This window comes from Neovison vison, chromosome 13 (genome assembly GCF_020171115.1).
Source record: "Neovison vison isolate M4711 chromosome 13, ASM_NN_V1, whole genome shotgun sequence".
Lineage (NCBI taxonomy): Eukaryota > Metazoa > Chordata > Mammalia > Carnivora > Mustelidae > Neogale > Neogale vison.
In genome coordinates, this window is record NC_058103.1 from 16,181,361 (window position 1) to 16,197,556 (window position 16,196).

The window sequence follows — 16,196 nt, forward strand, 5'->3', positions numbered from 1 at the left end:
GAGCACTCTGGAGGAGCCGGGCATCGATGCCCACGCGCAGGGGATGGGGACCCGCGCCGAGGAGACTCCATCTGTGGGATTACCTCGCAGAACTTCGGGGTTTTTTTCCTGCGGGGGTCCCCTGAAAGAGGCAATGAATCTGAGGGGCAGTGCAGGGGGTGGGGGGTTAACCCGGCGGTTTCCATGGCACCCGGGGCGTGGGGGAGGAATGAACCCCGCAAGCTGTGGCGAAACAACTGCGCAGCCGGACCAGCCCGGCTCGAGAAGGCTGGAGGGAAGGGGGGGGCAGGAGGGTGGGGGAAGCCGGCTGGACGGGGGTGGGGCGGTCACGTGCGCCCGAGGGGGCGGGGCCCCAAAGCCACCCCGGAGCGGAACCGTGTCCCACCTAGAGGCTCCGTGCCAGGCGCGAACTTTTCTCCACGACCGAGGGACAGAATTGGCCTGAACCCCTGGGGTGGACTGCAGGCCCCCGGAGCCAGGACCGGGCTGAGGTGTCTGCGGCCGGCCTTGGGGGACAGCGGTCGGTGGCAAGAGACACCAAGGAAAAGTGGGAGCAGAAGCTTGGGGGTGAGTGAAGGGAGCCCGGTTCGCGGTTTTTACGCAGCCTCGGGTCTCCGTTTATTCTGGGGTTGGGCCTGGGCAAGTGCCCTGCCAGCTCTAAGGGAGCAGCCGAGGCCACTGTCCCTTGAGACTGCCGGAGTCCTCAGCACCTGTCTCGGGCTCCAGGAGAGGCTGTGGTCATGGTGAATGAAGATCCCAACCAACACGAGCGCGATGGCAGCTCTGCGCAGGAGCCTGCCCTCTGGGCAGAACCCAGCGCCTCGGGGCAAGCCAGCGAGTCCGCAGAGCCGAGCGTGTCGGCCCCCCCCAGCGTCTCCATCCACCCCAGCGTCTCGACCCAGCCCAGCAGTTCGGCCCACCCCTGCGTCGCAGCGCACCAAAGCAGTTCGGCCCACCCCAGTACCTTGGCCCCAGCCGGTGGCTTGGCCCACCCCAGTAGCTCAGGCCCTGAGGACCTTAGCGTGATCAAAGTGAGCAAACGCCGCTGGGTGGTAGTCCTGCTGTTCAGCGGCTACTCCATGTGCAACGCCTTCCAGTGGATCCAGTACGGCTCCATCAATAACATCTTCATGAAATTCTATGGGGTCAGCGCCTTTGCCATCGACTGGCTGTCCATGTGTTACATGCTCACCTACATCCCTCTGCTCCTGCCCGTGGCCTGGCTGCTGGAGAAATTCGGCCTGCGCACCATCGCCCTCACCGGCTCTGCTCTCAACTGTCTGGGGGCCTGGGTGAAGTTGGGGAGCCTGAAGCCACATCTCTTCCCGGTCACCGTCCTGGGCCAGGTTGTCTGCTCGGTGGCCCAGGTCTTCATCCTGGGCATGCCCTCCCGCATTGCTTCCGTCTGGTTCGGGGCTAACGAGGTGTCAACGGCCTGCTCCGTCGCTGTCTTTGGCAATCAGGTGGGTCGAGCTGTGGGTGGGCCGTTTGGAGGAATGGGCGTCATTGTCATAGGGAGGCCCTCCGTGTTAGGTTGCACCTGAGTGTGGGGGAGCCTATAGTTTTCTGACTTCAGCAGTGTTTGTGACTCTGGGTGACTTTGTGGCTGGGTGGGAGGGAGGGATTGTGACTGGATGGCTGTGTAAGAGAAGGGCAGGGGAACAGAAGGAGGAGACCTAGTCTTTGACGGACAGTTCCTCCTCCTCCAGCAGGAAGCATGCTTCTGGACCGTCCTCGGGTTTATGATCTTCCTGACCCCCGCAGTCCACGGCTTAAACCTGGGATTTCAGGAAAGCTATTCTTTCTCAGGGAGCAGCCCGTGGGCATCAGGTTATTCTGGGATTGTCAGAATTTGATGGGTATTTTTAGCCGGACCCACCGGCTTTCCTAGAGCACAGAATCTCCTGTACTAACATATAATCACAGACTGCTGGCTTGGTGGTGCTTGGCCCCGTGCTGACCGTCTTTTATACACAGCTGAAGCCAGGACAGTGGAAACGGTGCTCTGGGACACACTGCTTTCCTGGGGGTTAGAGCCAAGCCTAGCAGGAGGGAATAGAAATCTCACCCTGAATTTCTAAGGCCTAGAAACCTTTTTGGAAAGGCGTGGAGAGCTCCTATCTCAATCGCTTTTCTTTCCTTCTCTAAATATTTGAAGCAAGTATTTATGGGGTTCTGCCTCCAGGTCCCACTTCTTCCCAAGCACCTGCCATTGTTTCCATTTTATTTTATTTAACAGATGACCAGTAACCTTAGTTCTTATCGGATTTTTTTCCCTTATAGGAGAGTAAAGCTGGGAGGTGAAGGGCAGGACCTTTCCAGCCTCCCAAGGGTTAAATCTCTGTCTGAGCAGCAGAACAGGATTCATACGAGGTCACTGCAGTCTCAAACCCATTGTTTGGGGAGAGCAGGTTGGCTATGTGGGAGAAGCCCCTCTCCCATGGCCAGGCGAGATCAGAGAATTCAAAAAAATTTTTTATAAATCATAAAGCATAAACTAATAGATTTTCAGACTCTTCCTCACACACCTGTGAGGGAACTTGACACCAGATAAATCTTTAAAATTTAATAATACTGTTTACTCATTCCCCACCCCCAATCCCCACCAAGGTCAGGAAATGCTAAGAATTTTGCATTTTAAAAACACTCTGACAGAATATATTTGTAGCACAGAGCCATCTACTCAATTTGATCTTTTCGGCTTAACCCTAAAATAATGTATGAAAAACCCTAAAAAAATGTATTGAAAAATTGAGTTGTTTGTGCTTCCTCCTGTAGGGATGAAGATCTATGTTTGTTTCTTGGCATGTGTTTTATTTAACCTTTCTTTCTGAGGAAAGCAGGGCTAAATGGAGGAGAAATAGTACTAGAGTGGTAGCGAGAGCTTTGCTGCTTAGAAAACAAGGCTCCCCAGAGTAGTCTAAACAGACTTCGGATGGTATTCCGCACTCTGATTCTTCTGGGCTTCTGAACCTCACACCGATCTGCTAAACTCTGTACCCTGGGAATTCTGAGCCTCCCTCTTCTAGTGCCTCCAGCCACTCTACATGTGCACCAGCCCTGCTGGCATCAAATTCGTCATTCATTCATTCATTCATTCATTCAACAAGCATTCACCTAGTGCCTCCCAGTTTGCCAGGCACTGGGCTAGGCCCACAAAGATAATCCCTGCCTTTGCAGAGTTCCCGTACAGGATTTTAAAATTGTTCCAGGCACTAGGATTCTGATAAACAAGTAAACAAAACCAAGAACAGCATGTATAGGATTTCTTTTCAGTTCTCCAGAAGAATTTTAATACCTTGTTCGCCTGACTGCTTAGAGGAAATTGAAGGAGAAGGAAGCCAATGTCTATCAAACACCTATTATGTGCAAGGTATTTCTCATCTGTTACTTATTTTTTCAACTCTGTGAGGTAGGTGGAATTTGTCCCTGTTGTTATGGGTGAGAAAATTGAGACCCAGATAATTGGAGGAAACTTATCTGGGGTCCTACAGCTACTAAGCGGTAGAAGGGAGATTTGATCGCGCCTCCACCTCCAAAATCCAGTGTCAGTAGGCCAGTGCTGAGTTGTCATGTGGATAAAGCATATGTTTTTTAGTTTTTAAATTAAATTTTTAGATTAATTTTTAATTTTTTTCATTCATTAATTTTTTTTAAAGTGGAGCCCAAGGCAGGACTTGAACTCATGACCCTGAGATCAAGACCTGAGCTGAGATCAAGAGTCGGACCCTTAACTGACTGAGCTACCCAGGTGCCCCTAAAGCCTCTATTTTTACGAAGGGGGAGGTCAGGATTGTGAGGGTGGAATTTTGTCCCTTGTATCTAGTTGGTGGGGGTGATTAAGTTTCCAGCAGTTTTCTCCAGAGTCAGAGAGCCTCTCTACCTGTCTTCTGTTTTGAAGGGCTGGGCGTTAGTATCACCTCCCCACCTACCCTGTTGTAAACTGCTGAAGGGCAGATTCTGCCTCTAGAAGCCTAGCAGGAGTCACAAGCAGGTGAGGCTCTCTTTGGCAAGAAGAAACCAATGAGTCCTCAGCGGGGCTGAGAGAGGGAAGGAATGCTAGAATTGCAACAGAGCCTCTTCCCTTTGGCTCTGGCCATTTGCACAGGTGGTGACACCTGGCATCTGGCAACACTGGTTCCATTGCTTTCAGGGAAATGACCCACATGGGGTTTTCAGGGACGTGAATGATATTATAGCAGAGGGATTGGAAGAAAGCCCCTTCCTAGAGTCTGGTAGTAGCTTGGTGGCACTGGACGGGAGAGAGGTGGGATCTCGAAGGGGCCGAGTCAGTGCCAGCCCCGAGGAGGAATTTACAGCACCGAGATGGCAGAGGGACTTCGTCAAGGACCCTTGGGCAGCTGAGAGCCCAGTGCCTACCAGAAAGAGAATAGGAGAGAATGTTTGCTTTTTGGGTTGCGAAAAATATCAGAGTCCCCCCTTTCCTGGTTTCACTTTCCATGGTTTTAGTCCCCTGCGGTCAACCTGGAAACAGATGGTCCTCCTCCTGACCTATAGGAGCATCATCCTACACGATGTCACAATGCCACATCATTCCCCTCGCTTCATCTCATCACATAGGCATGTTAGCCTGGCACTTCATTGTAAGAAGGGTGAGCAGAGTACAGTAAGACAGAGAGAGAGAGAAAGAGAGAGAGAGAGGCGACGTTCATGTGCTTTCATTACAATGTATTGTTACAGCGGTTCTAGTTTATTGCTAGTTAATTGCTAATCTCTTATGTTGCCTCACTGACAACTGAACTTTACCATGGTTAGAGGTAGGTATAGAGAAACACGTCATACAGACAGGGTTCAGTACTATCTGCAGTTTGAGGCACCCTGTGGGGAATCTGGGAATACAGCCCCGGTGGATAAGGATGGATTTAGCAGTCTGGTGCAGTCACCTTCCAGAATCGGGTGTGTAGCGGCCACACCGTTTGGGCTTTTGGAAATAGTACCACCCAATAGAAACATAAGGCAAGCCACGTGTACAACTAAATTTTCCTACTAGCTACATTAAAAATAGGTGAAATGATTTTTTTTAAAAGTAGAAAGAGCAGGTGAAACTGGTTTTACTAGGATATTTTATTTAATTCGGTATATCCAAAATAGTCTTTCAACATATAATCAATATAACAAAATCACTAATAAGCTATTTTCCATTCTTTTTTCATACTGAGTCTTCGAAAATCGGCATGTATTTGACCTTTAGAGCCTCACCACATTTCCCAGGAATGGGCTCAATAGCCAGATCTAGCAGATCTAGAACAATGATGCTATTTAGGGGGTGGGGGGGAATATCCTTGACCCTGTTGGGGCCCTGGTTCGGTCTAAAAATTAAACTGATGGAGACAGGTTATAGGAGAAAATCATCCAAGCTTATTTAGTATAAGTATTACTTGATTTCCTTCCTAAGGAAATGAAGAAACACTCAGACCTGTGTGGTTTCAGCCAAGTTTGATGCAAAGTGCATCATCATAGAGGAATATGACAGGTTAGGAGTGTAAAGTTAGTGTAGTGAATGGGAGGAAGCTGGGCAAGGCCTACTTGTTATGCTTCTCCTTGGTATCCTTCTGTCTTCAGAGGTAGGGGTGCTCCTTTGCTCCAGCTGTGGGAGGGGTAGCTCTTATAGGAGAGTTTAAGACCTATTTCAGGGAAGAAGGGTGAGGAGGAGGAGGAAGTCAGAGTGGCTTTCCTACTCCGCTGTTTTCCGAAACTCCCTCTGGGTGCCGTACTTTGGAGGAGTGTGTCCTGACCCACATCATATCTAAGTGTTGGAAATAGGTTCTAGCAGATAAAGACGGACCCTAGGAATCAAAGTCCAGCCTTGAGGACGTGGTGTTTGCCCGCTGGCTGATTGAGTGGTAATACCAGAGAGGCTGGGTGTTTGAGACTGACTCAGGGGTCAGGGTCATGAGGTGGGTGGTCAGCCCACTCTTGTTCCCAGATCATGGTCATTTGCCATGGAGATGTGTTAAAGTCTAAGCTTACCGTTCTGGATTTTCAAATGTCAGAGGCCTTTCAAGGTCTCATTGAAGTTGGGGGAGGTGAAGGCAAACTCATGTTCTCTTCTGGTCATTGTTCTTGTTCCTTAAAGCACACAGAGTGCCTGCCCACGTGGCTGACCACTCCTGGCCTCCCCTTATGCACTAGAAGACAGGAATAGTCCAGGGCTGGGAGGGCGGAAGGAGACTAGAGGTGACTGACATGCAGTGGGGGCGTGGGGGGGTGGGGCTGGGACCACACCCTCCTGGGGACCAGCCAGGTCTTATAAACGTGACATTCAAAATGACAGTGGGGTGTGATGGGGTCATGGCAACTCGAGAGTCCATTTCCCATCTAAAGACAGCAGCTGCATCAGCTCCCGCCAACTGTCGGTATACAAAGTATGGCCCAGTGCTGCCAGATCTCTTTTTTTTTTCTTTAGGGAGAAACCAGAGATCCAGATTTTTAGATCAAGTCTGTTTTTATGATTATGATGATGATGATGATGATGGTAAAAGAGACATAATGTTTATCATTTTAACCATTCACAAGTGTACAATTCAATGGCATTAACTACTTTTACAATGTTACGGAAGCACTACCACTATCTGTTCCCCAAACATTTTCAGAAACTCTCCACCACTACGTACCCATCAAATATTAACTCCTCCTATCCCCCTCCCTCCAGCCCCTAGTGACCTCTGTTCTACTCTGTTTCTATGAATTTGCCTCGGCTAGGTATGTCACATAAGTGGAATCATACAACGTTTGTCTTTCTGGGTCTGGCTTCTGAAATCTATTAAGTGCTGATAACTAATTCATAGGTGTGTGTGTTTAGTTATATTCCATCTTTTGAAACTGTGGGTCAGATAAAACTTGAGTTTGAGGCTTCTGGGGAAGATATAGTGGAAGGGAATGCCCGGTCTCCTTTGTTTATCGGGACACCCTTGCTAAAGACGCAGGCCAGCAGAATGAGCTTGGAGGTGAGCAGCTCTGGGGAGGAATCCAGACCCGTGTTCCCAGCCAAAAATGGCGATCATCTGCCTCACCCTAGGGGCTGGGTAAAAATACAGATGCCTGGGCCCCGAGGTGGACTTCCTTACCTGGACTCTCTAGGGCTGGAGCCCGGGCTCCTATCTCTTCACCTGGCTTTCCAGGTGAGACCAGTGATCAGTTTTTTGAAATCACTAGGAGGAGAGAGCAGCAGGCTATGGGAAGGCAGCCTCTCGCTTGCAGCCACGTTGTTGTCATGAGAGATTTATTACATGTTTGCTGAATGCTCGTCTGGTGGGCAATGGAGGAAGCAATGGGGAGCTCAGCCATTCAGCCTCCAGACTGAGGGAAGAGGCTGGGCTGGGGTAGGGCTCATCATTTGTATTCATTTAAGATTTTAAAAATATACTCCCATCCCGGGTGTGGGGGGCACACCCTGGTGGAATGTGAGGTGGAACCAACCTCCTGCGCCCTCCTCTTCATTTTGTTCCTTTAACCTTCAGCTCAGGGCACCGGAGGAGGCTCAACCCTGGCGTGACTTCTGTCTTGTCTTTGTTCCTTTGGTGGCATTGTTGCAAGTACCGGCAATTCCATGGAATCAATTCTAAGTCTCCGAGTTAGCATGCTCAGACCCCGACTCCTCACTATTTCTTTCTATCCAGTCTGTCTCTTGTTCTCTCCCAGCCTTGTCGCTCTGCTCTCACCAGTCTGGCTCCTTAATTCTCTCCTTGAAGATAGACTCACTGTTTGGGGAATAAGCCTTAGGCTTTGAAGAGTGATGTCAGCAAGATGGTGGGTCAGGAAGCTTCAGACCCTCACCCCTCACAGAAATGTTAAGTAAACTAAAACCCAGCTAAAATCACTTCTTCATAGGAGTTCTGGAGATTAGTCAAAGATAAACAGCAACCAGGCAAACACCCAACCAAGAAAAACCCCCATTCAAAATGGTGGGAGATTTCATGTCATTTTTACTTAACTTTTCCTCCCCTGGCCCTTCCTCCCACATGTTGTACTCCCAATAATTCTGTAAACTGAATTTGCAACACTTTAGCCTAATTGTATTTTTGTACACTAACAATGAACAACCTAAAAAAGGAAATTAAGAAAACAAAACAAACCCAGGAATAAATTTAATGAAGAAGGTGAAAGACTTATACACTGAAAACTGTGAAACATCGCTGAAAGTAATTAAAGAATTCATAAATACATAAATACATGAAAAAGACATCCTGTGTTTGTGGAAGACTAAATATTATTAAGATGGAAATATTCCCAAAAACAGATTCACAGATTCAGTGTCATCCCCATCAAAATGCCAATGATGTTATTTGCAGAAATAGAAAAATGGAAAAAAGAAAATATCATGTGGAAATTTAAGGGATGCTGAATAGCCAAAATAATTTTGGACGAAAACAGCAAAGTTGGAGGTCTCACACTTCTTGACCCTAAAACTAATAACAAAGCTGTAGCAATCATGGCGGTCTGATATTGGCAAAAAGACATAACATAGAGACCGATGGAATAGAGAGCCGAGAAGTAAACCCTCACATATGTGATCCAATGATTTCAGCAAGGGTGCCAAGGCCAATGGGAACATTTTCCTTAATATTTTTTAGAGCAGTTTTACGTTTGCAGCAAAATTAAGTCGAAGGTACAGAGATTTCTCCCTACCCTTCTTACTGCCCCTCCTCAGCTCGCATAGCCTCCCCTATTGTCAACATCCCCCACCAGAATGTTACAGTTGTTGAACTTACATTGACACATCATGACAACCAATCTCTTCAACAAATGGTGTGGAGAAAACTATAAACCACAGTGCTACATTTGTTACAGTTGATGAACCTACATTGACACATGATTATCACTATTTTAACAAATGGTGTTGGTAAAACTCTAACTCTATAAGAAGAAAACACAGGGAAAACGCTTCGTGATGTTGGATCTGGTAATGATGGCAATGATTTCTTGGTTGTGATACTAAAAGCATGGTAAAAAAAAAAAGAGAGATTCATTGGACAATATCAAAATAAAACACTTCTGTGCATCACAGGACACTGATCATTAGAGTGAGAAGGCAACTTGTGGAATGGGAGAAAACATTTTCAAATCATATATCTGATAAGGGTTGATATCCAGAATATATAAAGAATCCCTACCGTTGAACAAAACAAAACAAAACTTATTTAAAAATGAGCAAAGGACTTGAACAGGTATTTCTCCAAAAAAGATATACAAATGGTCAGTACGCACATGAAAAGATGCTCATCATCAGGGAAATGCAAGTCAAAAACACAATGAGATTCCACCTCACACTTAATAGAATGCTATGAAAGAAAAAAGAAGTGTAGACAAGCTTGTGGAGAAATTGGAACCCTTGTGCATTGCTGATGGGAATGTAAAATGGTGCAGTCTGGAAAACAGTATGGCAGTTCCTCAGAAATTTAAAACTAGAATTACCATATGATCCAGCAATTCTGCTCCTAGCTATTTATCCAAAAGAACTGAAAGCTGGAAGTTAAACCTGATATTTGTATGCTTGTTTTTACGGCAACATTATTCACAATAGCCATAAAGGTGAAAGTAACCTAAGTGTCCCTCTACAGATAAACAGGTAAACAAAATGTGATATACACATAAAATGAGATATTATTAATCCATGAAAGGAAATTCTGACCCTGCTCCACATGGATCAGCCTTGAAGACATTATGGTAGGTGGAATAGGGTAGTCCGCCAAAGGAGAGATACTATGGGATCCCACTTATATGAGGTACTGTTGTGTATTTTTTCCTGACACCAACCAATTCTCCATTTCTGTGCCACCAACTGAGTGTCCTACAATCCGATTTAATTCTGACACTGATTACTTGGGAGTTAATGCCGACCAGCCAACCCCACAAGTTCAGGGCTCGGTTCCACAAGACTGCCCCCACTTAAGATGCCATCTCCAAGTCTTGGGGGCCAGCCAAACTTCTCACCCACTGGTTATACATTGAGGGTTCGCATGACCCCTACTCAGGTTCTATGATTGGCTAGAATGGATCACAGAACGCAGGTAAACATTTTGTTTACTAGTAAGGTAACTTTACTCATTACTATAAAGAATACAACTCAGGAACGGCCAAGTGGAAGAGGTGTGGGGTTCTCTCTGGGCCTGCCACCCTGCCTCTCCACCCTGATGTCATGTGTTTTGACCAGAAAGCTCACCGAATTTCCTTGCTCGTGTGTTTTTATAGAGCTCAATTTCTAGCTCCCCTTCCTTCTTCAGACGTCAGGGGAGGATGAGGCTGAAAGTTCCCAAACTCGAATCATGTAATTTTCTGGAGATTAGCCCATCCTAAGGCCATTGACAGGCCGTGCTCTGAGTCACTTCAGCATCATAAATTCAGATGTGATGGAAAAGGGTTTCTTATGAGTAACAAAAGACACTCCTACACTCACGAGATGCCAACAGCTTTCAGAACTCTGTACCAGAACCGGGGACAAAGAGCAAATATGTTTTGGTGATACCACAGGTACAAAGAGTACTCAAATTCATAGAGACAGAAAGTAGGATGGCAGTTGCCAGGGACTAGGGGAGGAAAGAACGGGGAGTTACTGTTTGATGAGTATAGAGTTTCAGTTTGGGAAGATGAAGAATGTTCTGGAGATGGGTAGAAGTGATGGTTTGCATAGCAATATACTTCATGCCACTAAACCATACAGTTAAAAATGGTTAAAATGCTAAGTTTCATGCTATGTGTATTTTACAAAAAAAAAAAAAATCCATTGCTTGTGAGGTGTTTCCTTCTGGCTGGGTGCCTACTCACCTGTCTTCAACTCATTAGTGTCTGTGCTTGGAGGAGAGCATTCTGGGCCCTCTGTGTGCTTGCTGAGTTCACTAGGACACTGGGATACTTTGTTTCCTGGTGGTTTGTGTTTCCCCCTCTTCCTTATCTTTTCTCCTGTCCTTCCCTCCCTCTCTCCGCCCCCCCACCTTTTTTCAGCTACACGGGAAACTTATCAGGGGCTGGAAATTTGACTAATAAACCTCTCCCGTATCTCAGAGCAGGGCTCTGGGTGTAACAGGTGCTGACAGATGGACAGACAGATTAATACACTGCCATTAAGGTGACTGCTTAGTTGAGAGCTCAGGTCATTGGACTGGATTTGTCTTTCTGATGTGATTCAGTCTTGTTCCTTCAATGGAAAGAGCTATGCAGTCCTTACTGTGTGCCTTGAACCATGCCAGACCCAGGGTTGTTGAGAACACCATCGTTAGCTCTGCTGTGTTCCTTCAGACAAGTCCATTAGGTTTTCTATGTTTTGATGATTTCTTTTGTAAGCTGGAGACAATAGTGGCTATTGCAGAAGGTAAAGGAGAGGATTAAGTGAGACATAATGGAGGGCTCTCAGCTGGCAGAATTTGTTCGATAAAAAGGTGCTCAATGAAGAACAGATGTTATCAGTACTACCGTCAATAAACACAATTGCTCCTTTGCACAGGGGGCTCCTGATCTAGAAGGAGAAGTCAACACTGAAAGACTCATAATACCACCATGTATGTTCATGGGACCTTACAGGTCACACAGCACATGGGAGGACATTATCCCAGTATGAGCATAATGGGGAGCAACCAGGACAGCTTCCCTGAGGAGGTGATATTTATGAGCTGATTTTGCATGAGTGGAGTGACCAGGGGTTGGGTGATTAGGGAGGGCGGGCCATTCTGCGAAGTGTCCAGGCAGTATCACAATGGGGACTCGTCCCACTTGAAAGCCACTCAGACGGACAGCTGTATGTAGGGCTCGGAGGTGGTGTTTCTTTCGCAGCATGTGGCAATGACACCTGTTGTCTGTGATGAAGATTTCGAGTCTCTGGGATAACACAGATGCTGTGTTATCATCAGCCCTTCGTCTCACAAACCTAAGGTTAGGTGGACACAGCTGGTTTCTACTGCCTGGTTCTTGATCTTTTTCCAGCAATGCTGTTAACAGGATATCCTTTTCTTGACTTAGACTACGCCGCCCCATCCCCAACATCAAACAACCCTGAGTGGATCGCAGGATAAGGGCTGGAACCCCATCAAGCATGATAAAAAACTGTGTGGTTCACGTGACAGCCGGTGTCTCCTCTTCTTTCTTTGTTCTGTCTCCCGACTTCTACCCACTACCATTCCTGAAGTGAACCCAATGGAGCATCTTTCTTCTCTTGGTTCTGAAGGACTTTTTTCTTTACTGAGTTGTTCCGAGGGGGGAAGCCTTCTTGCAGTCTCCAGCTGTCCACCTTGATTCTTCTGCTTTCTGACCTCGTTGCAGGCATCTTTCCTTTTTTATGCTGCGCAAACACATGAGCTCAGCTTCTCAGCACCACGCGGTTCAAGACGACGCCTTGTTCGGGCATGCGGGCCGATGGTAGAAGTGCCATCGGGGTGCTGCAGGGGAGATGGGAGCTGCACTGGGCTCTCCTTGCCTGCCATCTTCTTGCAATCTGTGTGTCTCAGAACCTCATAATGGAGCAGTGTTTGCTTTGGAGCCTGATTCCTTCTCTAGAACGGAGGTGAACACAAGTCCCCTTCGTTTCCAGGAGACCGCTTTTGATTGGACAGCTCTGCTGGCTCCCGAGGGGGTTGTGTGGGGAGTGAGAGGACACAATGATGGAGCCAATTTAGGAGTTGGGTTTTTTGGTTTTTTTTCCCTCCTTTTTTCCCTTCTCCTCTCCCCTGGAAATGCGTGCTTTCTGCCCCCAAATTACTGTGTTGGCATGGCTGGGTCTCCTCTGATGGCTCTGGAGACCGCTCTCTGTACACGAGGCCAACTGTGGTGTCCGTCTATTCCGAGAAGTGGGCGGGGCCCATTCCAATGGGCTGTTTGTTCGGGGTGGTGGCTGCCCCATGAAGCAATCTGTGCCTCCTCAGACCTTTGCCCTGGGCTTCTAGTTCAGTGCTGGGCATGTCTGTGGAACCACTCAGTGAGCTCGCTCGGAGGACCGTTTCCTCTTTCCCGAGGAGCTCAGCGGGCATACAGTTCCCTCTCTCTCCCCCCACCCCTGTCTAGGACGCACAGGGAAGTTAGCTCTGGAGAACAGTCTCTTGACTTCTTGCACTGAGGGCAGCCGAGAGCCACAGCGAAGGGAGGGCCCTGCGCCTCCAGCACCAGAAGCACCTGCGGGGGTGGGAGGTTGGGGTGTGTGTGTGTGTGTGTGTGTGTGAGAGTGTGTGTGTTAAAATGCAGATTCCTAGGCACCAAGCAGACCCAGGGAGTCAGTGTCTCGGGGTGGGACTCGGGAATCTGTGTTTTTGATCCTCTGTTAGCGATTCTGACCCTCTCTGAAGTTCGAGAACTCCTGGGATGAAAGAGCCATGGAGCCCGGACCTGGCGCTGCTCACCGCTGTGTTTGGGGGTCCGGCAGAACACCTGCCCTCCTCGGGCATCAGCCTTGTGATCTGCAGCAGGAAAGTCTGCCTCCCAGGGTTGTTACCAGAATTAGGTGAGGGAGCGTGTGAAGGCTCTCGGAATCAAAAAAGCCCTCCGTAGACGATTCCTGAGCCCACACCCGCCTGCTCCCTCCGTACCACACTCTGCAGTGTCTTTCGATTTTAGTCACTTTCCTTCATCTCTGCTGCCATCCCTGAAGTTTAGGCTGGCAGATGCCCCTCCCCAGGTCCATACGTGGGGGAAGTGAAGCAGCCCACACCCCATGTCCACTCTCTCAGCCTCTCAGCGGTGAGGTGGTTGGGGCCAGCAGTCACCACCCTCCTGCAGAGAGGTCACCCCCCGCCCCCGCCCCACCGCTTGCTTGTAACATACCGACCAGAAGAGGCCACGCCTGGCACAGAGCAGCGACTGAGGCTCTCTGGATGGGAAGGGGGATGTCTGGTGCTCTGGCTTTTTTACACTTTAGCCGTGGGACCTTATCTTCTCATCGCTGAGGGAAGATTCCAGAGCATTTTCTGTGATTATTGTCTCATATCCGGTCACCTGCAGCCTCAGGAGGAGAAGAGTTGGGGTGAGGGAAGAATGTGGCTTGATTCAACTCTCTGACTAATCTTTTCCACCTTTTCTCTGTAACTAGGCACCAGGAGAAAATCCTCTCCACCTAGAGCCTCAGTTCCTGAAGCCTTGGAAGCAGGTGGTCAGGAAAGGCAGCAGGTGGTGATAAAGCCTCCCTTCCGGGCTGCCTGAGCGGGGCAGGGCCGGGAAAGATCAAGGCTCTCCGGTTTCTGGAGCAGCTTCCTGGAAACCCTCCCCACGCCCTATGTCCTGAGTATCACTGGAGTGTCACTGTCCCTGTCCCAAGGGACAGTCTCAGCCCCGGGCCTGCCATGTGGCCTTGAGAAAGGCATCTCAACAGCCCTCCCTGTTGGTGGAGCAAGACCATCCTTGCCAGTGTTTGCTTCTCAGGCTGTTGTTGGTTCCACAGACATGCCCAGCACTGAACTAGAAGCCCAGGGCAAAGGTCTGAGGAGGCACAGATTGCTTCATGGGGCAGCCACCACCCCGAACAGCCTGAGAACACCCCGTTGTTGGGGGGGAGATGAAGTCGTGTTCCCAGAGCCCAGATCACTGGCTAGAGGTTTGTTTCAGGGACCAAAGGAAACATTGACGTTCTCTCCTCCCATTGGACTGCTTTCTGATTCCCTGTCCAGAAAGAACTTTGATAAGAGGTGCTGGGTAAATGTGTTTGCCACTTTCTGATGACCCAAACACGTTCCTCAGCTCTACCACAAACGCCCTGCAAAGGAGTCCATCAGGCCCTGGGTCATCTGGAGTCTCAGACCACATCTTCCAGGCACATGTGGCTGGTTGGTGCCTTGTCGCGGCTCAGCGAGGTTCTGTGGGAAGACAGTGGGGCCGGGAACAGGACCATCATAAGTCCCAATATTTACTTCACTGCTCTGAACGCCGCAAGTTGCTTGACTTTGGGCATCCTGCTGTTGACCTTGACCTCACCGGGTTGTCTTGCTGCTCAGGTTGTATGTTGTGCAAACCTAGGCTCTTAAGTGCCTTTAAGGAAAAAACGACTCTGGACTTGCTCAGTGACACTTAAGGAATAAAACGTTGGACATGCGTACAGCGCACGTCCCGTTGCCTTTGTGAAGTGCGGTTGTTGGAATGCACTTGGCTTGAGGATGGCAGCCTCTGTCTGCAGAGCTTGGCATTCTTGCTCTTTAGAATCTGCTCTTCGTTTCCAAAAGCTCTCTGGTCATTCTGGCTGTAGGAGCCCGTCTCAGAGCTTCTGGGTTCTGGAGTCTTCCTGCTAATTTGAGCCTCTTGGCCTGACCCATTCTGCAGCTTCAGGAATCCTGCAGAACGTTCTGATTCTTTTTGATTGCCAGAAGGGGCTTTTGCCAAGGGTTAGCACAAAGCAGCTTTTCAATCTATACGTGCCCAGGATGGCTCCTTTCTTCAATGAAGGTGGGTATCCGTGGTGGCACAGCACAGAGCCGATATGGTCTTCACGGAGGACACGTGGCCCAGAGTGAGGAGCCTTCTTTTGAGGACGTGGTGGTGTTGGCCTTCCCCTATTTCCACCCAGGGCCTTTACAGTTAGTGGCAGTGATCAGTGGTAACACACAGGGACTGGTGGGGCTTGGGCTGTCCTTGAGAAGACATTGTCTTTTTTCTTTCCAGAGTTCCTCCTTCTCAGAGAAAAGGCTACCCCATTATCTGCCCCAGGAATGGCTAGTCCTGCATTCTCATGCTGCCCCCCAAAACCCATGGCCTTTCGAAGGGTGTTCCTGCCCTGGGCCACATCTCTGTCCCTTGCAAATAACCCACACAGTCCCCTGGCCATCCCCTCTGTCTTCTTGAATCCTGCTTGTTCTGGATTTCATTCCCTCCAGCCAGCCTCCCCACATCGCCCCGGTTGATAGCAGGTAATGTGACTAATGGGAGCCAGGGAATGAAGGCTCTCATCCTCTTGGCCGGACCGTCTCAGGAAGGACAGCTTCGGGTTAGAGGTCACACACTGCGCTTCTAGAACTCCATGCTCTCAGGAGATACGGTTTTTTGGTTGTTTTGTTTTGTTTGAGACAGTGCAGCGTAACTGTCATTTTTGTATTGCACAAATGTTTAGTGAGCATCTGCTTTGTTCTGAGCAGCAGTCTGAGTGCTAAGCATGAAGCAATGAATGGGAAAGAAAAGGTCCCTGAGTTCACATTTAAGAGATGAAACTGTAAGGCAGCGAGTAATGGAGTGACTAATGGTGGAAATATCAGGTCAAGCAGGAGGGGAGGCAT

The 16,196-nt window shown here is 48.7% G+C and overlaps 1 protein-coding gene across 1 annotated transcript in view; it reads left to right on the forward strand.

The window, feature by feature from the left end:
• The first annotated feature begins 295 nt into the window (after nt 1–295).
• FLVCR2 (FLVCR heme transporter 2) overlaps nt 296–16,196 on the forward strand; it is a 50,888-nt gene continuing 34,987 nt past the window's right edge. The window contains exon 1 of the mRNA XM_044230752.1: nt 296–1,463. Coding sequence (XP_044086687.1) covers nt 741–1,463 — 723 coding nt within the window. The 5' untranslated portion in view covers nt 296–740. The remainder of the gene's footprint in view (nt 1,464–16,196) is intronic.